Source organism: Haliotis asinina, chromosome 15 (genome assembly GCF_037392515.1).
Source record: "Haliotis asinina isolate JCU_RB_2024 chromosome 15, JCU_Hal_asi_v2, whole genome shotgun sequence".
Classification (NCBI taxonomy): Eukaryota; Metazoa; Mollusca; class Gastropoda; order Lepetellida; family Haliotidae; genus Haliotis; species Haliotis asinina.
In genome coordinates, this window is record NC_090294.1 from 39,007,174 (window position 1) to 39,034,999 (window position 27,826).

Below are 27,826 nucleotides of genomic sequence, written 5' to 3' on the forward strand. Positions count from 1 at the left end.
GTCGTATTAGGGAGTGACGTCAGCGCGTCCTCTCGTAACAATGACTTCTCCCCAAGTGAGCGTAATCCTATCGGCTGGCTGCCTTCAAAACCGTATCATTTGAAACGGATGCATGACGCACTGACGTGGTAATAACAGAATTGAGAGTTCTCTGGACAAATAACTTGTAGGTAAATGCAATACTGTATCAAAACCTCTCCATAGATTCGTGTTAGAAGTTCTGGCTCATTCCATCTGCTTGGTAACTATCCTTACAGACGTTGTGTAGCATATGATAAGAACAAAACATAATAAGAACAAAACATACGCCAAATTGTCCATGCAAAACTATCACCAAAACTCTTTCCTAGAACCAACAAAACACATAAACACTGTATCATTATTGGCTGAAAAAGAACCAATTCAAGGTGACAGTGTAAAATACTATAGCTGTTGACTAAAGTTAGTGAGTCTAAAGCCGCGACCACCTCTTACGGTCACCTCTTACGGTCACCGTAGTAGAGAATAAATGTAGTAGACCGTTGTAGATCCGTATTCGACCTTAGTTTAACGTACTTAGGCGTACTCAAGCGTAGTTCAATGCAGATCACCCAAGTTGTGACCGAGCGTTTTTGAACTTCAGCAAACACATGACTAGACCGAAAAATTTAAACACGTACAAAATATCTCTACTGTTACCTTGAATGTCAAAACCCTGTTGCTACCGTAGTGTCAACGTGGTTGACCTAGTTGTCCCTAATAGGCCGTAACTGAACCTACTGCACCGTTGTGTTGACCGTAGTACGCCGTGGTAACATGGGCACTGCTATCAAACTGCGGTGTACGACGTTAATGATTACCTTCTAGTAGAACAACCTTCAGACGTAAGACGTGACCGCGCCTTAAGGTTCAGACACTTTGCACTGTCAGCTTGAACTGCACAATATGGAAATGTTCCGAATATCTGAGTTAGGTATTTCACGTTTTTCAGAATCTACGTCACAGTTGTTGAAATCCTGGCGTGTATGTTTTGTTCATGGTTTGCTACGTATACTTGTGCAGAGAAGCTGGTAGTCATAAGACGGATTATGTTTTTACGCTGCTTTAGGCAATTTCGCGGCTGGGACACCAGAAATGGGCTTCACATATTGTACCCACGAGGGGAATCGAGCCCGGGTCTTCAGCGTGGCCTTGGTAGTCATAGGAATTTACAGGAAAGAAAACCTAGTAGCGATAACAGAATTTGAAGATGTTTAGTTAAGAAAAAGACTGCAATGAACTCTCGACATACTAGGTATTAGGTTTAATCATGTGACTTTAGGTTACGTTAACATGTGACGGAGATTGTGAATCCTGGTGAAAATATTGACCAAATACATTCCCTCGTACGATCAGTGTTAGTTGAACGATCATTGTCATAGCAACCGTGTATTTTTGACAAGACCAAAGTAATAAAAGGGAGAAAACTCGCTACCGCCACATCAACACGTGACTTTCATGCACGGGGGTACACTTCAGAGCTAAAATCATTTTTTTCAAACCATAACTATTCAGGTTTTACGATAATAAAATATTATTTCAAATAAACCAGCTGGAGGCGATCATATACATGACAAGACATCAGTTATATTTTAAACCGTGTCGAATTTATCAGTCAAACTCACAAAGAAGATCGCATCTCGGTAGAAAATTTATGTAAAGCCTGTTTACTTTTCAAACCAGTGTAAACCATGCGAGACAATGATAAACAAACGCACCCAATATCATAAAAGGTTTGTAATTACAAACGTTAAAAACAAAAACACCCAATCCCACCCCCACCCCCCCAAAAAAAAAAACAAAAACACACAAAAAACAAAAAAAAAACACCCTTTAACCTATCAGTTGCGTTTGTTTTCTACGGTCGCATACTACTAGATCTATTCAAAATGTGGTGAGTGCTAAAAGTCGTGTCACCTTAGGCACATCTTCCTCATCATAATAAGCCTGTTAAAATCAAGCAGGGCATTAGAAGAGAAAATCTACAAGCAACTGTATCAGAGGTAGTCCGCCCTCCAAGATCTCATGAGTTGCAAGCTAAAATTACAGCCAAATTAAGTTAAACCAACAAACGACTACAACACTACAAATATTAACACTGATGCATAAAGGTAATAAAACGTTTTTGGTGCATCCGAAACAGGCGAAGGATGAATATATTTTTACTTAACATACTTTCAAGTTATTTGTAAAGTCAAGATAAAATGTGCATGAATTTTCTTTACTGTCGTGATAGACATGAAACGTAGTGATATCAGAGTGTAATGCGTTTTATGGCCCCGTTTTAAAAAGCCACCCAAGAACTGTGGATGTCAAAAGGTTTTCATAGAGGCCTTCTTAAGTTAGAATGGCCTCGTGAATCATCCTAGCAGGAACGGCTGGTTTTACACCGCTCATAGCAATTTTCCAGCAATGTCACGGCGGGGGACATTAGAAATGCTATTCACACATTGTTCCCATGTGGGGGATCGAACCAGGGTCTTCGGTGTGAAGAGCGAACGCTCTAACCACTGTCTTACCCCACTGCCTACTGCCAGGAAACGTAATGATATTTACAAGAACATGGTTTAGACGAGGAGGAAGCGCTCAGGAGGAACTCACAGGAGTACGCGGTTTGATTCTACCGTGAGTTATTTATCCAGTATTTCACAAAGATGAGTGAAGTGCTGACTTGTGATCATGTTAGCTGTATACATACTTCTCCCTTTTGATATTGTAATATTGGCCCTCGACTTGCACGAGTTGCGACGATAACGACGACTTCAGCGTCCTCCGTCGTCCCGTAGGCGATAGGCGAGCTGGTATTGACGAACTGCACACAGGTGAGCAGGGGCTGGAAGATAAACCCTGACTGTCAGCACCAAGGATATGCTATGGACGTGAACATAACCATGGTAACAAAAAGCAACTTTGGTAAGGGCAGTAAGATTTTTTCAGTCGCATTCCAGAGCGTTCTACCTCTCGTGCCTCCAGATCACATTTGATTGTTTACTTGTTTGTTTATTTGTGTTCCCAGGTAAATGGCAGCGATCGGTAAATAATCGAGTCTGGACCAGACGACCCTGTGATCAAAAGATTCAGCATCGATCTACAGAAAGGGAAACGACGACGTGTGTCCACCAGGTCAGCTAACCTGACCACCTAACCTCCTGATCCCGTTACTAGCCCCTAACAACAAGCATGGGTTGCTGATAGCAAATCATTACCCTGACCTTCACGAAAATATTGACAGTTTGAAAGTGGCCCTGGTTTTACAAATCCTTGCTACACTAAAGTAGCGCCTTCACAATACCGATAAATCTGTTATATAATATGCCACTTCAAGTCGGAAAGCGTAACTATTTGCAATGCCTTTGTCCAGACGAGGACAAAGTGAAGTATTAGACTGCCGTACCCAGTGAATATGGTGTCCCAGGTGGGATGTTGCTGACTGTCGCTTTAAAAGACCAACTGACCATTAGGAACAACATGGGTTGTCGGGAGTCCAAGTCAGACTTTGTTGATAAGGCACCCGTACCTGGCTATTTCCAAACTGGTTCCATATGGCTAGCTGTGGCGGCGTTCAGCCATATTCACTTACTTTGAAACCTACATGGGTCTGATCCCAACTTGCTTTAAACTTCACTGTAAGTCAACAAGGGTAACAGGGTGCTGGTATCACCCTTAACTCACTCACTCACCTTGTTACTGGTGCAGCTGCCGATATAAACACCCTCTGCACGTTCAACATCAGACATCGTCATGGTAACGTCATTGATTTGAAGCTTTCTCACGCAGCCAATCAGCGGCCTGCAAACAATGTATGGAAACCATGAAAACATGCTTACATTTCCAATCTAAATTTGTAGGATAGAGCCTATAGCTTTCATCACGAAAGCATTAACCATATATCAGATGACATTTCTACTTCATTAGTACATGTATATATACATACCGAAAATACTTTCGGTTCAAGTAAAGTAGCCGTGACACGATATTGATCACTTGTTTGTCATGGTTTGTCCAGGATAAAATAGATTGGATTTGACACAACACGTGTTGTCTAAGAGTAAAGATCTCCATAACATGAGTTTTGTTCATTTAGAATCAGACCATAGTCGCGATCCACAAAGCGTCCGTAACGTTCCGACCTGTCGTATTTCTATAGTTTACGACAGGCTTACGAATGTCGTAACGCTTTGACGATCGGGGCCCTTGTTCATATTTAATGTAAAAATCAATAATCTATACACCATGTCGGCAACATCCTATCATTTATTCACTTCTATATATTTCTGCCAATTGGATATTACCTGAATTTTACGATCTGTTGTAATTCTTTAGTTCAGAAAAGGCTTACGGATGCCATAGCGCTACGAACGCTTTGAGTATCGGGACCAACATCATGTCTACAACCTAGCAATTACTCCTCTTTTCGCTAATAAAATTTTACCTGAACTTGTCCCCCATTCTCCCTCGGTGTTCTGGGAGCATTCCCCCAATGAGGATACCCTGGGTGGGGGTCTGTATCCTCTCGGGACGCGTCCGCTCTATGGAGAAAAGTCCTTCCTTGCCATCAATCTCTGGATAAGTCTTACTGTCTCTGTATCCGATCTGTGGACACAAATACTAAGGGTTCAAACAGGTAAAAGTCTACAGTATACGTACACCCGATCCCGTTAGCCGCCTCTTACAACAGGCATTGGTTGACCACTTCTAACACAGGGTCAGTGGGTGAATGTTCAGCTGAATATATGGCGGCGGTCTGTAAATAATAAATAACACCTGGGAAGACAATCCGGTGATCAACATCATGAGCATCAATCTACGAAATTGTTATACGATGACCTGTGTCAACATGTCAGTGAGCCTGACTCCCGATCCCGTTCGTCGCCTCGCTTGTCGACAAGCATGAGTTGACCACTCCCAACCCGGATATTCACGGGTTTCTAAATTGTCAAGTCCGACAGATAATTCAAATGCCTGCTACAAGGAGAAATGCACGCAATACTTGACATGTGAGCAAAACGCAAACATGTGTACACTGAAACCTTGACATGGTAGATGATTTCATCAAAAAGTAAGGCTTCTCTCTGTTTTGTACCTCATGTAAATATAATAAGTCTGCCAGAATTAACTGCTCTTAAATTGTAGTGTGATCTCTCTGTGTATTGAGACCGTAGTGTGGATCCACTCGTAACGAAAGAAAGTTCAAATGCGAAAAAAGCGGTTTATGTGTGACTATTCAAACAGGCTTGTCTCGTATGTTATCAGCCTACCTTTAGCGTATGGAACTTCCCATCGTTATATTTGCTGTTTCCTTCTCTAAGTACAACTGCTTCTGATGGTGTTGTAGTCTCTATGTACAAGGTTCCGTCTTGTAGTTGTGCTCGTAGCTGGAAGCCCTGCCATGATGGTTGTGACAAAAAAATTGTTGAAAACAAACAAAACGTGATTCGTGTTCAATGCTTTGATATTTTGCTGTATTATTTATAAAGTCTTCGTTAAACTATATTTACTTGGTTCACGGAAGTATCCAGAAGGATTAATCCAAAATGAAATGGAAATGAAGTTAAGAACAATCCGCTATTCTAAATTAGATGCAATGCATGACACTATGATGAAGGACTTAAAACATAAGGAGTGAGTGAGTGAGTTACGTTTTACGCCGATTAGCTTCACACAGTGTACCAATGTGGGCAATCGAATCCAGGTCATTGGCGTGACAAGCCAGCTTTAACTAATATATCCTCCCTACCGTCCCTCAAACGTTAATGAAATAGCAACGTACTCTCTTAACGACAGTCATAAGGAACGCATTCTTCTGTCTGGTTCTGAACTCAAAATAGACGGATTTGGTTGGGTATCTCAACTGCACTGTATGGACCGGGTAGTGGGCGTATCCATTCCCCTCAAACACCATGGAGGGAGGCTGCAGCGACGGGGAGCTGTGGGGAGTTCACGGATGACGGTATTATAGTTAGTTCAGCTGAATACTGAATATCATTTGAAATATATATTTTTCTTTGTGTAAGTACTGCCGTCTGTATTCTTGAAATTATATAACAGACAACTGAACCATTTTCCAACAGATAAAATTCCTTTCAACTGTGTCTACTACTTGCTACGGTGGTGGGGTCGGTACTCACCAGCTTGACGTGCATGGGGCTGGCACTTTACCGTCGCTGGTCTTCTGTAGCAGGCCCACAGACCGACCGTTCACCCTCAGTCCGCCCAAGCAGCCCTTCCACACCTTGCTATTCAGGTACATCTGCAACACCAGTAGGATAGGGATACAACGCCAGCGGGACAGGGACAAGACACCAGCAGGATAAGAATACAACCCTAGCAGGATAGAAATACAACGGTAGCAGGATAGAGATACAACGCTAGCAGGATAGGAATACAACGCCAGGACGATAAGGATACAACACCAGCAATATAGGAATACAACACTATCAGGACAGGAATACAACACTAGCAGGACAGGAATACAACACTAGCAGGATAGGGATTCACCAACAAAATAGGGATTCACCAGCAAAATAGGGATTCACCAGCAAAATAGGGATTCGCAACCCAAATTAGAATACGATAGATAGGGTAGAGATACAACACATGCAGGAAGTGAACTCCACATCCCTTAGTTCCCATATCTGATTTGACAGTTTGCTCGAATGACTAAATAGTAGCGCAGTTATATATCGGCTATCTATTTAATGTACACAACAACCATACAGCTGAATCATAGAAACATATCGGTTTTCACCACCAAAGCCGACATACGGGCACTGTGTCGGGTGCACCTCCCACGTAGGCAGCTAGAGGTGAGGGCTGTCCGTACGGCATGTCCATAGTATTTTCTACAACGACGGGGTCGACACTTCCTTCAGGCCGAACCATCAGTGCCACCTTCTGACCATTCCTTGAGAAACATTTCAAGGTATAGGTACCACAATGTAAAAACTCTTATTATTTGAGCAAGTCTATCCAACCCGACAGAGACTGGGATCGTTAACAGATCAGACAGTTATTTTAAGTTCGTTTGTGACTGAGACAGCAAACATACTCGAACTAAAGTGTGATCAATGGAAAACAATCAAAACATACCTATCACTTTTATAGCCGTGAGGTAATCCCACAGACCCTCCCAACACTATTGTCATGTCTTTAAAATGTTTAGTAAAAAGAATTAGTTTTGAAAAATGTCAAAAGACGTCTGTGCGTGATTAATGGCTAAAGGTGCACCAGCACTCTTTCAGCTAGTTCCAGACAATTAGGTCACATTGCGTTCGTACCTCTGTATAAGCACGTTATACCACTTGTCCTTCTCCAGGGAAATCGTGCTTTCAACGTCGCCGGTTTCATAGCCGCCCGTGTCATAGACGGTCATCTTCAAGGAGTTGCTCGACATGCTAAGGCTGTACGACTCCTAAAATTGACAATGGCTTATATCGGAGGGAGTGCATTAAGTGAGTCATTTCGTGTTGAGGTTAATGAGAACACTTTCCAATAACATAATGTTTTGTGACGAGCAACAGATCCGCCTCAATAATGACCCCACCTCCAATTGGTACTGCCAGAAGTAACCATAACAATATCAGATATATTGACTGACGTCACTGCTTCTTTGTTCGCGGTCTTCCTAATCATCGGAGTTTTACTCCCAAACAACCACTTCGTGAAATTTGTCCAGTTGATGTCATTATTCATAAATATGTTCACATCGTATTTTATTGTTAATCAAAGCTACAGTCAGTAATATTCTGTATCAGCTATATCACTGCGGCCGATGGTCTGCGCCTCAATGTCCCTCTAACTACTACAATAAGTCGAGTATGGGTTCGAGTCCCACGTTTATTTTGGTTTACTCATGCCTCCACCACCACTGACATTCCGTTCTAAAGACAGTTTTCCCTTTGTTAAAAGTACATCGAGGATAGGACAGAATTGTACAAACCGCCGATATAAAAACTTAATGTGTTCTCACCAAACTGATATATAAAAGGTCATGTGTTCTCACCGAATTGTTCCCAGACACCAACAGGATTTGTCCGTCTGCTACTTCCGGTCTAATACAAACTTCGACAGACGTGCGTAGGGACAGAGACTCTTCAGAAGCGGGAAGAGGCAGGGGGAGATAACCCTCGTCTTGCTTGTTGATGCTCATCTGTCATGTCATACAAACATAAATCACGTTGATTGTGTGAGGGATGTGTTCAAAGCATTCAAAGATGTCATTCAAATAGATCGGTTTGTTCCGTTGATATTTAAGTGTTGATATTCCGTCTGTATTTAAGTGTTATTGTAGCAACAATGAAATGCGGCGCAAAGTTAGTAATATTTAAATACAATGTTTCAGATAACTCAGACCTTAAATATCAATTCCTTTATCTATGTTATGTTAGATACTATGAGAGTTTTACGCCCCTTTGAGCAAATTTCCAGAGATACCACGGCTGGGGGGATCAAATATGGGTTACCTACATTTTACCAATGTGGGGAATCGCCCCGTCTTCGTGACGAGCGAACATGTTAACCCCTAGGCTACCCCACTGTCCTGGGACTCCTTTCACAAAGCAATCTTCGCTAGGGCTAACCGTAACTCCCATTCTTTCATTGCACTAAGGTTACGTAAGTCTAAGGTAAACTTAGTGCAGTGTTAAAGAATGGGAGTTCTGGTTACTATGTCTCTTGTAAGGCCTGTCTACCGTACCTGTATGGAGGCAAGCATCATTCGCGCTTTCTCCACCTTGCTCCTGAGACTGGAGATGTTGGCTTGTATCCGGCCAACTGTCGCGTTCACTCCCGTCACCATTGACGGTGCCAGTCGGGTCAAGGTCAGAATAGATCGCATTGTGGCCTGTGCCTTACCCTCTGTAAATGTTACAGTAAAGTATACACAGCGAGTTCGTGGGAATTAAAAATGTGTATGTTAATTAACGGCACAGTTGGCAATGTACAAGCTTATAAGATGGCGATCCATTGATCCAGCTTCTGAATGCTTCTCAGTGAAAACATCCATATACTGTCATCCTTCCTTATATAATGACGGTCTGTAAATAATCGAATTTGGACTAGACAATCCAGTGACTGAATCATACTGCAACAGAAATACTATGATATGCACTGAGTCTGACCACCCGATTCCGTTAGTTTCACAGGGTAAGTGTGGGTTGCTGAAGACAGATTCTGACATGGACTCCAGTGCTGGTACGTATATACAAGGTTATTGAATCTTTTTACTGGGCAAAAGAGTAAAAAATGAATGATGGCGTTACATTTGAAATTCTGTAATAACATATAACAAGTTATATCCTTGCTGCTTTCAGTAAGTGAGTGAGTGAGCGTGGTGTTCCGCCGCATTTAGCAATATTCCAGCAATATGACGGCGGGGCACAGCAGAACTGAGCTTCACACAGTATACCTATGTGAGGAAACGAACCCCGACCTTCAACGTACGAACGGTCACTTTAACCATTAGGTTCCCCTACCCGGGAACCTTGAAGAGAATGTTATTCTCAAATTTCAAACCGTACTGGCTTCTAAGGCAGCTGCATAATCTTGGCTTTCGCTTCCACCAGTTTCTCCGCTTTCTCCATTGGTGGCGCCACCTGTCCCTCCGCCGCCTTTAACTTCTTTCACCTTGCGTTCCGTCTTCAGCACTGCCTGGAAGGTCTTGCTCTGGGTGATATTGTAGACCAGGTCCACCCTCTCATGAACATCCTTAATCCGATCGGAAATGCGGTCAATGTTGGGTCTTTCTGTGCGCCATTCATTTAGAAACTGCTTGGCTTCGTCCACAAATCCCCTTGCGGATTGGAGATTGACCTTTGCAGAGTTCCACCTTGCAGTAAAGGCTGATAATGGAAAGTAAATTAACAAATAGGTGAAACGTTGGTTGGTTGGTTGTTTAACGCTGCACCAAGATGGTGGCGGTCTGTGAATAATCGAATCTGGACATGACCATCCATGGTCATTGATAAACAGCAGGCTGTGACAGGACACTTTATGAGAAGGAAATTGTACCAAGAATTCCAGTCGTGTTTTCTTTTTGATCGGAATGTGGCAAAGTACGCGAATTATTAGAAGAAAACCTTACCTCTTGATTTGTTTCTCGCCGTTTGGGATTTTACTAGAGTTATGTCCCCTTTTTGTCTTAGCTGAACAACGTGAGTCCGCAATTTATCCCCTAAAACACAAAGTCACATAGTACGTTTAATTTAATACTGTTTATAAAGGTTCCTATGTACGGTTTTGATATATATGCCCCACTATAAGTTCTACAAATCATCATAAGTGTTAGCTACAATATAGGTTCCAGTCTGATACCCATCAGAACATGATGTAGAAAAATGCAAAACTTTGAAACAACCACAGAAGCAACAGATCTCCATCCTCTTATACGCAAAGGCAACATTTTTGGAGATCTTGAAAGAAAAAACTATTCTGGACAAGAATTTATGTTTGAAAAATGTTTCGCTTCTCAAAAAATGTATGCATATCATCAACTTATACATTGAGAATACCAGCAGAATACTGGACGAATGACAAGACATGTTGGGGCTTTTCTGCATATCTCACCATGGAACAAAATGGAGTAAGTTCATTCTAACTCCGCTTTTAACAATATCTCAGCAATATATGGACACCAGAAAAATGGGTTTCATGGGTCTGGTCGAACCCTGGTCTTCGGTCTGACGAGCAACTGCTTTAACCACTAGGCTACCCCACTGCCCCATGGAACAATAGATTACGGCAGCAATCCTAGAAATTACCAAAGTTCTTTAACGAACTGTCCGGAATTCCTTTAGCACTTTGGTCTTCGTCAAATATAAAATCTGAACCCTCTCCATCCGGGTCCGGTGACGAGGTATCAGCACTACCCGCGTCTATGTATTCGTCGCAGTCGATCGGGGTGGTGTCACTGTCATCGCCAGAACCCATCTCAAGCTCCTCGCAGCGTCGACGTAGTTCGCCTTCGTCATTAATCGCTAATCGTATACGGTCTAGCACAGTGTGGATTTGCTGAAATTGACGAAAACATATTGACGTGGACACACGTTTACGTTAACCACGAAGAAACAATTAATTTAACGTTCACTCCTCCAACAATATACGTGCAAAACTACCAAAACAGTGAATGGATTTAAGCATTGGTAGGTTTCTCCCAGATGCCGTACCACAACAAATTTTCATTAGATCAGTCAGATTGTCGGTTAACAGTTCGTACTGAGACAGTCCAATTGCGTTTTCTGGTCAAAGACGTTTGTTTCCTTTCTGACAAATCATATTCATTGCTGATCCCGCGCAATGCAGCTTTCTGTCACTTTTTTCATTACATCTTGCATGTCTAACAGTTTCCTTTAGAAAAATTATTCGCGAACCACACACATCAAAGATTCCCCATCCCCAGAATATACAAAGGTATTTTAGTGAAACTGCATACCTGTACATGTGCGAGGAGCCTATCGGCGAGTAGGGTCGCCTGCAGACGGTATGAGGCTCCTCCACCTGTCTCTCCTCTGACAACATCCGTGGCCTGTCTCATCAAGGGATTCATCAACCTAGAACAGACATCTTAGATAAAATATCGGATATTCAGTTCGATAAACACCTTACAATCGGTGAATGATATCACCAGTATATGATAAACACTTGCATCCAAAGGATTCGACTTGAGAGGAGTTATTAATAGTCGTCCAATGAAATACATTCATAGATGAGCGAGGGTAGAGACGCTTTTTGCAAAGCTTCGATAAAAGAAACGTATTGTGACGTTCTTTCCAGATGGACACGATGGTAAGGAATGAGACCGTCAGTGATGAAGTATCCTGAACATCACAACTCTAGTTGTATCGCATGTTTGTGTTTTTGTATTGATTAACGCAACAGTCGGCATGGTTTCAGTCATATTCCTGCCGCATGTATTTTGTAACAAGCAAATTGGTGATACGTCATATTCCTGCCGCATGTATTTTGAAACAAGCAAATTGGTGATACGTCATATGAGCACCCTTACGCCGTATGCGAAGAGGTGCACTCTGCCTAGTGACCAGGTTCATTACTCGTCTGTAACATTGACAACAGGGACATGATGTGCCCACTAAAAATGCAGTTACCTATGTGCTTCAGCAGCCTTTCCAAAATTTAGTAAACATTACAGTTGACCTCGGTAATCAGGACACTGCAAATTCCCTGCGATTGTGTGTTTTCTGGATAAACCATACTTTCAATTATATAGAACCGACAGGATGAACAGGGTTTTACTGCATGTACCTACTGGTGCCCAACATGTGATTCCTTAGAGTTTGTACTGTATGGATTAGGATTTAACCCCACAGGCCCTGCCTGGTTTTAGGAGTATCACCTGGCGATTCTTTTGGCCAGCCGTTCCAATTCATTGGCATGGTTAACTGCTCGGTTAATGATTGGTCGGAGTCGATCCCTTTCTGCGGCTGTGATGTATGTGGACCTTCTCGGCCTAGACCTTGACCTCCTGTCGGTGAAGGACACGGGCGCCAAAGGATTTAAGCCTCCACCCCGTCTTCTTAGGTCTCCAGCAGCAATCAAATTGCCCTGAAGTTAAAAGTTGCTATTTGAGATCTCAAATAAATTTGGAAGACTCTATTAGTAGGATATCCTACAATAACGTCGATTGAATCCAGTGCATCATCTATTTGCTCACATATTCCCGAACGTGAGTACAATGTTGATAGTCGGTTAAAACGAAGTTGCACAGCCAATAGCGACTACTAGAGACATCAGATAATTTGAAAGACTCAGGTAGTAGGATATTCAACCATAGCAATCGACTGGGTCCAATGCAGCCTATAGCACTAATAATAAAGACAATGTTTACTTAGTTTAGTTGGAGAAAGTCTTCAATTCGCATGTTTCGCGCTTCTTCTCCTCTAAACGGTCTTGCACAAGTCTCATTTTCGACACTAATCGACAGATTTGGGACTTCAGCAGTACAATAGTTATTTGTTGTTATAAACAAGACAACAAGCCTTAAATGTCCTGATACGCGAGTTGTTGAATGTTGTTTTATGCCAGAATCTTCGCTATGACAGATCTATGGCGAACGGTAGCCATAATACTTGGGTAATAATACTGTTAATACTTGGGACAAACTGTTGAACGAAGCACAAGTAAGTCTGTTTTTATGGCAAATGTCAGTCAGTCACCTTACCAAAAAATAGCTCTTGGGATTAAGCACGGTCCTAACAGGGACGAAATAAAGGATACTGTAATCTTCAGGGTCGCTAGGATAGCCTAGTGCCGAAAACGGGTGCGATTCCCAAAATGGGTACAATGTGACACTACTGTAATACTTCGAAAAGCGGGTTAAAACTCACTCCATGGAAACTCGGAATTGAACAGCTTGAACAATGAACGGGTCCGACAGAAGACTTCCCTCCCTGTCATATGTTTGCAATAGGCAAGCAATGTGTCGGAGATACATCAATCCATCCAATCATACACTGAAGTAATCATGTGATCTAAGAATCTATACCCTAGAAGTGGCGGCCGCCTCTCTCAGCACTTCCTTTGCCTTCCTGACCAAGTTGGACGCCTCTATGACGTCATCTCTTGCCGTCCCCCCATTCGTCAGCTGCAAAAGTAATGAGTGTAAGGCTGATTGTTGAATCTCATTTGATGTCTAGCAGCCGGAAACTATCGAAAATATAAACAAAAAATTAATCTTCACACAGTCAGGATATAATTTTAATGCAGGGCATGAGAGTAAATAAATCTGTATTTTCATTTTATCGCTAAAGTAAAAAGGTATAGGGAGCTATATTCTATAGCTAAATGGATATCAGTTCATAAAACCTTCTGATCCTTGCATTCATTTCCGTGGTTCTTGCAACCTCGGACTACCTGCCCTTGATTTTCACTCGCCACACTGATCGACAGATTTGGTATTACAGCCACCTACCACTGGAATAAATTCAAGGGATAGTGCCTGTCCCCGAAATGCGAGCTCTGGGGATATAATCGGTGCGGATAGTTCAGTTCTTACCGAGAACCTGCCAATCTTCCTTGCTACCATAGCGGTATCGAACTCAGCCTGAAGCTTCCAGACTGTCATGTTGACATGTCGGACCAGGTCGGCAAGCTCGCGTTCGTTGGTGTTTTCAGACAGGATCTCCTCCAGCTGCAGCACGTAGGAGGATTGCTTCTGACACTCGCTGAAAAACAGGTGCCCGTTCACAGACATATTAACATGCACCGCAAACATAAAAGACCATCTCGGCCCTTTATCTGTCTTGCTAATCTATTATATATCTCTGCCTCTCTGGTGCCTCTCTGAGTTTTAATCATGTGTTTCATTCCTGAAACTGCCAGCTAGTCTATAGCTATCTCTGCAATTACTGTAATTTTAACCGAATATCGAACATGTATGAAACTCTATTGTCAGAAGGATTACTTAGATACGATAAAGAAAGCTGAACGTATCTATGTCCTGTGTGCTTACTCGACCATATTCTGAGCTCGATCAAACTCAACCTTCGTGAGTCGCTCCGCATTCCGCACCGACTCCAAATCCTCTTTAAAAGAACTGAATTTTGGCATGTCTGGTTTTCGGTACGTCCTTGGGCGGGTATCTCCTCTTCGATGCGCACGCATGTATATGTCTTTCGTGAGGAGGGATATATCCATGACGACGTCTGAAAATGAAGATGATTTGCAACCGTGTGTAATAAACACGTAACATGTCGGATCAGACTACAGATCCAGTGCCTGAACGCTTATCTTAAACAGTCAGTTAATATTGAATAGTCACCAGTTTAGCATTAAGAGTGTATCCCTGCTTCTACACTTCACAGAAACAGAATCTTACAAGGTCTCGATCTACAATGTTCTACAATCACCTCAAACAACACTGGAGATGATGTTCACTAATTGCAGCGGGTCGTTAATTGTGGAACAGGTGAAAACAGACCGAACGCGTAGCGTGAGGTTTGAAATACAAAATAACCGTATTTCTCAGATTTTAAACAAATATCTAAAGTGTTGGAAAATCAGAGGTATATAACGTGATTATATACCTATGAATGACTTTGATTAACCAATCACAATCTAGTATTTACTGTAGTCATGGTAGAATGTAGAATATTCCACATATTCCTAACTCTTCTCGTCCGGATAATACGGATTAACGAAGTCCGAACTTTATGAGTTTCTCTGCATAATGACTCTACTCACCATACACCATATCGTTTGCCTCAGCAATGTTCTGGAGTTCATGCCTCACGCCCATCATCATAGTATAGCGGGTATGGTTGAAGGCAAAGTCGTAGGTGTCGTGCATCTAAAACAGGAGCCAAATAACGTATATTCAGCAGGATGCAGGTCTTATCAGATGTCATTGTTTTCCTTGCATGCTTTGTTTGTTCTTTAACGCTGCACTCAGGAATGTTCTTGCCATAAGGCGACGGTCTGTAAATAATCGGGTGTGGACGAAACAATCCAGTGATCAACATCGAGAGCATCGATATACGCAACTGGGACACGATGACATGTGTCAGCCATGTAAATCACCCGATCCCCTGAGTCGCCTCTAACGACAAGCATGGGTTACTGAAGATCAATTATTCTAAACCGGATCTTCACGGTCAAACACGCATGGGTTACAGAAGATAAATTCTAACCCGGATCTTCACAGATTACTCAATATTACTTGTGTAATCATTTTATCGCTATATTCATTGTTCATCTGTTGTGAAATGGAATACTTTTCCTGCGACATTACATGAACATGTCGCATTTAGAGTAAAAACACGTAGTAAAAACATGATTCACGTAGATGTTCAAGTATTGGTCTGTTAAAGAAATTTCCAGATCCACTTATTTTCATGTGACTAGATATTGGTTCATTCGGTTCGTAACATTTTTATGGCATTTAAGTAGAAATAGGATTTCGGTAGGTTATTGTTAGTTCCGGTAGGATAACATGATAACGTCACTACGTACTGCTGACAATTATGTTCTCGCGTACTCGCCTGGGGAGTGTATGAAGCGGTCGTACAAGTTCTATAAGCAAGCCTCCTCTCCCTGCTCCCCCGTTCCCCTCAACCGTATACGTCCATTGTTGTGTGACACCAATTGTATCACAGGTACTTTCGTAAAGTCTATCAGCAATGATGATTCGGGTCAGAGTGAGGTGAAGGGCACGAAGTGACCCCGATGTTCACGGGGATTATATCAATGAGGACGGCTTACAGTCGAGTGACCAGATCTAAGCTAGGTAGGTAATGTGATCGCTGTTACGGGGACGGCTCACACCTGGGAGCGACCTCTACGACTGACGCAGGACGTTTTCAACCTTGTACGACAATGTTTGGTGGGACTGTACGACAAAGGTTGGGGGGATTATACGACAAGGGGAAGGGGTTGTCTGACGTAGGGATTGTACGACATATTTGGAGCGATTGTACAACGCAGGTTGTGGGGATTTGCGCAACATGGCACCCTAAGCGGATTACACATGGGATGAGAAACTCGCCTGATGTATGTTCGACTTGAGGGCCATTATGACCCGGTCAATGGAGGACACGAGGCGATGGGAGGAACTCCCCACGCTAGGATGAAGTCGCCGTTCCTGAGGAAGAAGAATATAATAGTTACACATAAACAACATATAAACAATAAACAACTATATGTACATGAATTATGCAGATTGAAAGCAGACAGAAACGAGCTTAAACGCTCACTGGTTTTCTCGTGTAGTAGAAAATGACAGTTTGAACATTCTCATTCAACCGTGTTAGTTTAGCTTTACAGAAAACGCCGCCATTCACACAAACAGAGAAATGTTCACACAGACATATGGATAGGAAATACGTCTTGGCAATTATGGGTTGGGTATCAACTGTTGTAAGGCTGCTACTAAACAATCAACAGATATACAATTAACCCTTGGCTATGATAACATGTTCGCAATTCTATGATCTAATGGCAACATTTTCCTTTATCATGATACTATAATGCATGAAAATATACACAATGAAACTTTACGTTACAACACAATTGACATATTCAATGTATCTGAAATTATAAATTACTTCATAAACACGTGGCTAACTGATACAGCAAACAAACACGTTTGTGGAACATACCTTAACACGTGCTCGAGAATTATTTGCGCACTAAGACTCGGAACTGGACAATGCCAATTTCGTTAGTGTCATAAAATGTCCAAAATTTGGAATGGATGAGAATGGAATGGTAACATTTGATAATAATGTTGGAGTATGTTTCATTTACTTTGCTTCTATTTTAAGGAGACCTCGTCGTGTAGAAAGCTACGAATTATGTTCAGTGGACTTCGTGATAAACGGTCCGACCGAGAACGAAGTGTTGTGTAGGGATGAACTGATTTCTTTGCAAAATGTGTGCTACATTTGGACAACTGTAATTTAATGTCGTCCTTTCATTGTTTGTATGTCAAACCTTTTTCTTGTTGATAGGGTGTCCAGTATACATGTGCAAAATGAACCAATTATTCAACAAACAATACCAACACGTTTCAAATCCACCAACGAGTATGACTACTGTGTTTGCGTCGAAAAGCGTTTTGTAGAGGGCAATTGCGAAGTCTTCAGAAAAAGTAACAATTGTGCATGTATAGGGTTCGGCTCAAAAAAACAGTTTTACTGTAGGGACTCATTTAAGTCAGAGTTAAAGAGTTCTAGGACTTCCAAACATTGTACATCGAGCTAACACGTTTCATTTGAAGGACGAGACCCGTGACCCTTTCAGACTTGAAATTTGCTACACCCTAAGTGTATTATATAAAACCGAACTTCTAAAAACACTAACCAGTCTATCAGCTTCAGGTGGCCTTTGAAGACGGTCGAATCCCCTCCCAAACCCGGCATAGTACTGGTCGTATGACGCTCGTTCGTGGTGATCGGCCAATACGTCCTCTGACTGGAACATGTCCTCAAGCGATACGGCGGTCATCTTGGATTTCTCCTTTCGTTGTCGATTCTTTCTTCCCTTCTTTCTGTTTTTTCCATGTTTCTTTTTCTTCATATTTTTCGGTTTTCCATGGTGATGGCGGCGTCGATGCTCTTCTGTACGTTTGCATTCTGATTAAAAACAAAGTGGTGATTTAACTTCAGGACCACACACTATGTTGTACGTCACAGTAACCTGCTTCCTTGTGGAGTCAACCTTAGACTGAACTCGATTATAACAGTAACTATATACCTCTTAATTACTGAGTGTTATTAGGTAGAAAGGACCTTGTGAAAAAAGAGCTTGGTATATTTACGTTTTTCGGTTTATATTTTTATCTTAAAAACTATATAAAATTTGGGGCTTTTCTGTGCATTACTATGAGATCCAAATCGGTTACATGTAAATGTTTTCTGGGTTTGAGGTGATGCGTCAAAAGACTATGAATATCTGTTATATACATAATATACATAATAATGTATAACTTGACCACTGGATTCTAATCAGACCTGAAATGGTGTCGACCTTATCAAAGCGTAGTTGCCCATAGTGAAGCACTGAGTTTAAAGTGGCAATGGACATTTGCCTTCAAGCCAAATGTTTATGATTGTTTGTTGTTTAACGGAGCATTCAGCAATATTGCAGCTAAATAGCGGAGGTCTGTATTAATCAAGTCTGGACCAGACAATCCTAGCTATGAATAAATAGCGTGTTCATTGATCTACCGTTTTTGGATATGACAAGTCGGTGAAACCCAATTCTTACCCGGATCTTCCCGGGTAAAGTAAAGAGAGCTTAGAGGACGAATAACAAAAGGATCGGGTGTTCAAATAACAACCAAGTCTGATAACATTAAATCATAAATCACTTTCCAAACACTTGTGCCCGGCATCTGAAGTGTACATAATGTTTATAAAACTGGGATCGGATGTATGATAAAATCCGTATTGCTGAAAACACTTTGAGCTTCATTACATTATGCAAGTCTATACTATAAAGTATCTATGGGTGTAATGTGTATATAAGGTTTATAACCTTGTCAGGGGTTAAGGAGTACATGGACCCAGACAGCCCACAGACTGGGGTAAGTGACATTACGATAAGGCCTTTATAAACACCGGGTTGTACAATACATCGTATATTGACCGGGGCCCACATACACCCGTGGCGACAAGGAGCGAGACACTCGAGACGCTGGGTCATGTTGGGTCAGATGGGACAAATCTGCTTTGTCGCTGAGTTGCTAACATCAAAGTCGATCTGGGGTAGTAAGGAACGCTGAGAGATAACATCTCATTCTGGACACCGCTAAGAAGGTAACCAGTTCACCTGTAGCGCTATATGACGGTATTTCATTCATGGCTCAGCGATAGCTGCTACAGTGAATTGCTGATCTACACGCAAGCGTTGTTAGGGGGGCAGATTCGTGAGGTAACTGACTGAAGCACCTGGGGGTGACAAATGGAGAGAATTTGTCTGTTGTTCAACGCCGCAATGTTCCAGCTACTTGGTGGCGGTCTGGAAGTAATCGAGTCTGGACCAGACAATCCAGTGATCAAAAGCATGAGCATCGATCGACGCAACTGAGATGCGATGCATTCCATGTGGGGAATCGAACCCGGTCTTTGGCGTGACGAGCGAAAGCTTTAACTTCTAGGTTAAGCCACCCATTGTTGAGGTAGAGATGGGAGTGAGGGACATGATGCTGCTGCTTCCGATATGTACCTGCGGCATAGCATGGATCCAGGATGTTTATTGAAAAGTGAGAAATAGTTTACTAGATCATTCAGGATGGCCTAAGGAGCGCAATTCCAACCACTTGTTTCAATGAAATCAATCTGCCCTCTATGACCAACCTTTCAACAAGTTAGCCTCAAGCCATCCCACAGTACACAGAGAATACCTAGCACTTGACTGATGTCATGTTTGGAGGTGCTCTGGTCAATGAGGGCAAAACATGGGCGCTATTTGCTCCTCCCTCCGTCAACGTCAACGACATGCACAGACATATCCATCATCATCCCTCACCGCGCCCTCTGTAGATATTTGTCTCCTCGGGGCAGTCAGCATGACCGTATATAGAGCTATCGACTGGTATCATTCGACGCCCCCAAGTGAAAGGTGGGCATCCAGCATCGGATTCGTTAGTGAAGATGAAACATGTGGATGTGCATTCCATTGTGATAGGTATACCAAATATTTCGCTCAGACAGGCTGGGTAAATAATTCAAATTCACTGAAACTCAGTCACCCAACAGAGCCCCAAATTCAAAATTTCAAAATCTGAGTCACTGCGACAGCGTAGTGATAAATCAAACTATGCATATAACAACCACGGGTACAAAAATTGGTAGGGTTAGTATTGACCTGCAAAGTTTGTTTTGTTTAATGTTGTTTGACGCTGCATTCAACACACCAGCAATATGACGGCAGTAGGTAGATCGAGTCTGGACCAGTGATCAACAGAACGAGCATCATTCTACGTAGATAGGATACAAACAAGTACACGTGTCACACAAGTCATCGAGTCTGACCACCTGATCCCGTCAGTCGCTTCTAACAAGCATGGGTTGCTGAAGACCAGTTCTAACTCGGATCTTCACGGGTCCAGTATCAATCAGTTCTGTCTATATTCATTGACCTTCCACATAGCCATATATCCCGTAGTCTAGATTCAGCACTGTACACCAGGTCAAATCTCCGACCCTCTTATTTTCTGCACTGAAAGGTCAGCGGATCACGACCTCCCAAACAGACACGAACAAACAGAACTATATTATGTTCCCAAACAATTACAGATAGTATCTGGACAGGACTACAGCATCACGTGGGCACTGGAAGCGCGATGACAGGCTGGATTCAACCTAATTGTATGGCACGACTATGAGGACGGGTACATTTGCATGCGTGATATTTCGGTACCATGGAGCAACATCCGTTTCCTATCAAGAGATGTGGGTCACTGTGAGGAGAATGTATAGGGTGCACTCCAGCAATACTCAACATTCAAGAGGTGCAGACACGAGGCCACATGTTCAGCCGCATTCTCTGGGGTAAACTGTTGGTCTGAAGATTTAGAATCCCCGGGATAAAGTAAGCACGGGATTATCTGGTCGATTATTTACATACCGACGCCACATGGCTGCTATATTGCTGTATGGTGTACATCACAAATAAATAAAAAAACAAACATGGTGGAGATCTGAGATAGAATAGGCCACGATGACGAGTGATTGTTAATGGGTCCATTGACAATAGCTGCAACTGCGTGTCATCTTGGGTGGTTATGCTATCCACCACTGGTTTCTCGGATACCGACGCGATTACACGACGTCAATTTAGCACATGATTTCTCTCGCACAATGGTGCACGCCGATTGGACGGCTATTTTAGTGTCGTGTCTGTCAAACGTGGTTCTGGAAAGAAGCTAAGGTAAGGAAAGGATATATATCATAGCAATATGGAGTAATATATCACGGTGGATAATCGATATAAAATAGTCGCAGCCGGAAAAAAATCTTGTATATATAGTACTAAATAGCAAAAGAAGTGCTAGCTTCACGTTTTTAAAACAGAAGACATAAGCATGAACGATTACTTTTGTGAGATATCATTTTTTTCGAAACTTGCGTTTCTTTTGCTATCCAGTATAAGTTTCAAAACATAATGAACAAGCCTTTCAATACGTGTCATGCTTGACAGGTTAAACCAACAAATCAAACAAACAAACAATCAGTCTGTCATCTCATCCAGTATGGCGTCTCTCTTCGTGGGCATAGGCTGTTCACATGTCAGAAGTTATAGGCAAAATAAACTCGTTAACAATTCAGCAGTGGGCAAAGTCGTGGAAGTATGATAAATTCATAGAAACGAATTAGGGAACGCATGAAAGTACAAGGGTTCCTTTATTGACCATAGATAATTTTCTGACTTTCATCTTCTTTATTTCTTTGAATACAACGTTACAGGGCTTGTCCTGGCCCTAATGTTACCAGATGATGAAAATATCTATTTCATCAAATAGCATCGTCTAAAATGCCAGTCTGTTCCTTTGTTCTTTTCCAGGATTTCACCCACGGTGCAATACAAAGAATGTGAAGAAACTTCAGAATGGGGAATAACAAAGGAGCACGAAGTCTTGTTCTTTCAGGACTTCCCTTATTCGTTTCCGCGAGAATATATGTGACGCATTTTAGTGGCAATCTGCACGTGGGTTTTAAGTGGGAACCACGGTCAGTGGCAGATTTCACAAACGAGGTTATCTTATGTTTTAGTTATCATTTCGCCTTAGCTGCCATATTCGTATATTTGGATACGGCAACCCACCTACGCCACTCCCGTCCTCGCGAGTTTCATCAAAGTGGATCTTTGACTAGTAACACTGACAGTATAAACGAAAGTCTGTGGAACGGGACATTATACCCACTCACTTACTCACTCACTCACGCCTGCTTGCTCGTATACAAACGCTGCATTGGCAACCAGAGAAAGCGAGTGAGTTTAGTTTTACGGCGCTTTCAGCAATACTTCAGTAATATCACGGCGAGGAACATGAGAGATGAGCTTCAATGTACCCATGTAACCAAAGCACAACACAGGTGCATTGTGACACGTATCTTAACCACCTGTGTGAATGCACAAGAAGTCGGTAAACAGTGACGGTAGAACAAGTTTATCCTGCTTAATATGGGTCAGGGTCTCTCTCCTCACCTCCTGTCACTTACTATCCACGCCATTGCAAAAACAATACCAAAGGGTACATCAACATGTCGACAACGACGGATAATGCAAATTGTTAACGCTGCATGATAAACATTATGACTTGTTTACACAACCGACGTGGCATATTGTGTCATCGGCTTGATAAATACATTTATAACACCCACCATAGCCCCCATAACAGTGGAGAATATGGCGCGGCATTTAGATCACCGGATCATTATTGATGGGCGAGATCAGACCTCAAAGTTTAGTTTTGATCTATTTGTAAAGTGTATAATTCATATTTGATACCGGAAGGGAAATTAAAACATATGATACTATGATTTTTTAAACGCCTATTTTACAAATGGTGTACATGGACTGCGAACAGAAAGCGGAATATAATATATGGATTCCAATGTAGCCTGTGACACTTTCATCAACAGATTATCGCTATGCGGGTTTAGGAGTATTATTGTAAGACGAAAAAACTAGGGAGATAATATAAATAGCCTGTCTGTTTTCCTTTGTTGTTTTACGCCGCACTCAAAATTATGCAGCCATATGACAGCGATATGTAAATAATCAAACCTGAACCAGACATTCCGGTGATCAACAGCATGAGCATCGAACTACGCAACTGGGAAACGATGACATGTGTCAACCAAGCCAGTGAGTTTGACCACCCGATCCATTTAGTCTCCTCATACGACAAGCATGGCTTACTAAAAAATTGTAAGCCGAATCTTTACTGATTGACCTGTCTAGGAATGATGCTTCCGCTTGGCAGAATTTTAGGAGCGTAAACCTATTCGGTAAGTTTAAAATGTACTATAAACAACAGATGCCCCAAAGTGGATTTTTACACATGCCGGGGCCGATTGCTGGTTGCTTCAGGCAGTTGAGATGACTTAGAGATCATACCGAATAGAACAGAGATTATGTATAGAACAGAAATGAAGGACACAAACAAATCAGCTGTCGCTGTCTGGCAGGTGTTAAGCCAAAGGTCAGAGAGCTAAGATTAAGAGATCCTCGCGTACTGATGCTAAATGTGTCAATCACAATGGTAAATAAGCGTTTAACGCGACATCTTAATATCAGCGCAGTTTGTATTTTCCCGCTGAAAACATAATCCATAGACCTGATTTCATGTTTGTAGATACTGAATAGACATGTATCACATTTCCAAACAGATAAAGTTACGTCATTTTCAAGGTAATTTCTTTATCTCTCCTTCAGTATGAAAAAAGAGGGTTCTTAAAAAAATAATAATAAATTATTACGAAAAGGAGACCAGAGACTTTCTTATGGTTAAAGCGCTCGCCTGTCATGCCGAAAGCCCGTTATCGATTTCGACATAGGTGTTCCCATGGACAGTTGCTAACTGCGACATAAAACCATACCTACCCACTGACTCCGTGGTAGTATGAGGGTTCTACATTTGTTCAAGTATAATGACAGCAGAGTTCAGGGAGTGAGTTGGCTAAGTCCTCGAACTCGGAACAGTATTCCAGTTACACTGTCATATTAGAAACTGCCTTGCAACCGTTCGGGCATGTCACCTGCCAAGATCATACACACGTAAACAATGACTACACCTGGCCCCGATTTCTCGAAACAAACTTAAGTTTTTACTCAAATCTCAAACAGAGTTTCACAATTTGAAGCAGCTGATTTTTTAACTCAACTGCGTGTTTTAAATATGAAAGCCCGAACAACTTAAGTAATCTCAATCCACCAAACTCAAACTGTCTACTATCGTCTGAGTTCTATGCCGATTTCAGTACATTGTATGAAATGCATTTTCTCATATTTGAGTAAAAACTCGACCTTAAGTCAAAACTCAGAGAATCGAGAATCGGGGCCTGGGCTATTCTCTACTGTTCTAGATACACGATAGCAACTGGTAACTGACCGAATCGGGAACAAACCAGAGAATGGTTGATATCATGAAAGTCGGAAAGCGAACACTATTTGAGTTGTAGACCTTTGTGCAATGTTTCATCTAAAAATCAGGGAAAATACTCCATTCGTGAACACAGAGGGTTTTCAGCCATGAAGTAGACTATTTTCAAAAGTATATGTTATGAAGGAAACTACAAGAGGTCCATTTGCATGCAAAACCATTCAAACAATGACTTGTTTGACGCCACAGAAACATGCAGTGAAGGTCAGCCATGTTGGTCATAGATTGAAGTTTCATCTGCATTCTTTGCATGATGATGAACACAATATTCGAAAACATATTGTGCGTGTTCAACCCAGTGTATATAACCCATATAATATTCTGCATACCTGTGTAAGACAACAATTGTCACTGAAGCCGCTCTGTCCATAAATATGCATTGCACCAAAATAAATTTATATCTTGCCGTTAACCATTACAGTATTTCGGTTGTACGTGGCTTTACAGTGTACACTCTTCGTGGTTTTACCTCGCTCACAAACATGGGGATCCAGGAGTTTTCTTAGTTTTAAAGGTCCTTGCTAGCAAACCGAAGGTTATGTGAAGTAATAATGTAGAGAAAACTGTACTTTTTGATAATTTCTTGATTACCTGGAATGAATCGTTGATCATTTGGACTGATGCACGCAAGGCTGCAAGGTATTACCGGTGTACCGGTATATCGCAATACGCTTTTTCAACGATACATATTGGAATTTTTTTCTGAGAACTGGTATATTGGGTAATGAACATATGAAGTTTTTGTGGTAATTTGTATGGTTTCAATTAAAACCTACACATCGTATTCTCAACAGATGTTTTCCTTCGTTATTCAATGACAAAACCGCATGGTATTACTGTAATACTATAAATTGTATAAGAAAGAAAATAGTATAAATGACTATGGAAACCTAATTTTGAGATTGCTGTTATCAGAACCACAGTATGTTTAGGGACTTATTATGTAGAAAATAGGACTGGCATGTGCAATCAGTGCCCTCACTGTCAAACACTTAAGGTCTCAATATATCGCAATACGAGTACGTATCGCAATACGGGTACCTATATCGCAACACGGGTACCTATATCGCAATATACTGCAATACAGTTTTAATGCACAGCCCTAGATGCACATAGCTACTCGGGACCAGTGATGGTCCCGGGGTAATATAGGCCTTCAGCAACCCATGATTGCCATAAAGGGCGACTAACGGGACCGGGTGGTCAGGCTCGCTGGCTTGGTTGACACGTGCCATCGGTTCCCAATTGCGCAGATCGATGTTCATGTTGTTGATCACTGGATTGTCTGGTCCAGACTCGATTATTTACAGACCGCCGCCATATAGCTGGAATATTGCTGAGTGTGCACTCACTCACTCACCCACGTAGCTACTCGGAAACAAACAACCGAACACCGAAGTCGGGGCGGAGAGGTTGTTTGTGGTTAAAGTGTTCGCTCGTCACGCTGAAGACCCGGGTTTGATGCCCCATATGGATACAATGTGTGAATAACATTGAGCGTCCCTCTCGACGCAGTACATATTGTTTTTTTTTCTTCTATATTTCTACATTCTACATAATCTACATTTGCGAGTTGCATAAAACCGTGCCTAAACATATAACCCAAGGATATCCACCAAACAGATAGCTGGGGGTTTTTTTCTTCAAATGACGCCGCCTTGTATGCCCAGAAAGCAGCTAATGACATGTAAATGTCGTGTAAATACCCTAACAAACAAGACTGCCCCATTGAGTGAGGCAGGTGTGAGTAGGAATACATTAGAGTTGGTGTGTACAAGCAGACGGTGCTGCCTTCAGAAGTCCACAACGTTGCCTTTGTACCTCAGCGTGTAACTGTAAGGTGTTCCAACCGTTAAATCCTTTACTCCTAAATATAGATATACAAGGGATTAAACTGCCCTATTTGGTTTCCATCGGTTGTACGAGAGGATGAATTAAATCATTGACCATTTCACGTATACTTATGAGTATGAACGTATGTAGGCATGCTGACGTTTGGCACCTGCTGTTTTTGTATGAACGTTGGGCCTTGAATACGTTTCACTTCGCGTGGGGTTTTCTTCCTTTCAGACTTGGTGTAAACAACAAAGGTCTAATGCTCTTTGGGCATGCTTTACGTCCATGTCTTTGGAATATATATCAACCGCATATATAGATTGGTTGTTTGTTGCTGAAAGCCGCTCGAGGTAATATTTAAGCTATATGGGGGCCGTTGTAAATAATCGAGTCTGGACCAGACAAACCAGTGATCAACATTATGAGTAGCGATCTACGCGGTTGGGATACAATGGGGTGTGTGAACCATATCAGCATGCCTGACCACCCGATCCCGCTGGTCGCCCCTAACAACAAGCATGCGTTACCGAGGACCAAATATAAAGCGAATTTTCACGGGTCTGCATATGTGGAACCCGAGTTGGATATGTGCTGAATGTGGACATTCTTACATTTTGCTTGCCAAACAAACAAAACTAATTAAACAACAGTAGCCTAAGACACAGGGATAAATTTTGTTCCAGATGCGCAACAAGATGTGCAGGAAAAAACGTTAACGGCTTCTTTGCTATTTCCATATGCAATAAAATACAAAGTACACTATAAGTCCTTCTCATATGTAACATCATTGTGCATGGGGGCAAATGGTTAAAGTGTTGACTTCGAAAACAGGTCCGATCCTTTATGGACAAAATACCTGAAGCACGTTCATCTTGTTTTTCGACATGTTTAGAACAATGGCGTAATGCAACAGTCACTCGCTTATTAAACAGTTTCCTCTTAGGTTGGTCAGAATATGGTGAACGAAGTGACCTTGATTCATTGCAAAATGGAAATTTTATATCTGTAAATGACCTATTTGTCATAAATAGATTGTACAGTACACTTTTTTTGCCCAATGGAAGTCCAGATGTCTTAGGTGAACCAGACAGATAAGTCGGTGCTAACTGCTATATCAGTACCAGGAGTGAACAATATGGAATCTAAAGTAATCCTGCACGTGACAGAACATTCTTGGAGGTACTTAGACTATAGAGGTTGAGTACATGCAGGCATAGCTCATCGCACATTAGATCAAAGCTAACACTGTGTGAAGATCACTACCAACCCACGATCCCCTGCATAGGTCTATTTCGGAAGCCAGGCCACTGCTAGGAGAATATTATCACCACTGCCCTTCTTGCCATAAGC

The 27,826-nt window shown here is 41.9% G+C and overlaps 1 protein-coding gene across 1 annotated transcript in view; it reads right to left on the minus strand.

Moving 5' to 3' along the window:
• The window catches only part of LOC137265786 (uncharacterized), a 42,139-nt gene that overhangs the window by 3,446 nt on the left and 10,867 nt on the right, over positions 1 to 27,826 (minus strand). The window contains exons 2-22 of the mRNA XM_067801243.1: positions 17,830 to 18,101; positions 16,514 to 16,609; positions 15,214 to 15,319; positions 14,483 to 14,675; positions 14,027 to 14,195; positions 13,517 to 13,615; positions 12,368 to 12,576; positions 11,447 to 11,564; positions 10,776 to 11,025; positions 10,100 to 10,189; positions 9,537 to 9,857; positions 8,714 to 8,874; positions 8,021 to 8,167; positions 7,296 to 7,429; positions 6,784 to 6,922; positions 6,147 to 6,268; positions 5,789 to 5,945; positions 5,277 to 5,402; positions 4,451 to 4,611; positions 3,699 to 3,807; positions 2,717 to 2,851 (exon numbers count right to left, since the gene is read on the minus strand). Of these exons, the coding sequence (XP_067657344.1) occupies positions 2,717 to 2,851; positions 3,699 to 3,807; positions 4,451 to 4,611; positions 5,277 to 5,402; positions 5,789 to 5,945; positions 6,147 to 6,268; positions 6,784 to 6,922; positions 7,296 to 7,429; positions 8,021 to 8,167; positions 8,714 to 8,874; positions 9,537 to 9,857; positions 10,100 to 10,189; positions 10,776 to 11,025; positions 11,447 to 11,564; positions 12,368 to 12,576; positions 13,517 to 13,615; positions 14,027 to 14,195; positions 14,483 to 14,675; positions 15,214 to 15,319; positions 16,514 to 16,609; positions 17,830 to 18,101 (3,314 nt within the window). The remainder of the gene's footprint in view (positions 1 to 2,716; positions 2,852 to 3,698; positions 3,808 to 4,450; positions 4,612 to 5,276; positions 5,403 to 5,788; positions 5,946 to 6,146; positions 6,269 to 6,783; positions 6,923 to 7,295; positions 7,430 to 8,020; positions 8,168 to 8,713; positions 8,875 to 9,536; positions 9,858 to 10,099; positions 10,190 to 10,775; positions 11,026 to 11,446; positions 11,565 to 12,367; positions 12,577 to 13,516; positions 13,616 to 14,026; positions 14,196 to 14,482; positions 14,676 to 15,213; positions 15,320 to 16,513; positions 16,610 to 17,829; positions 18,102 to 27,826) is intronic.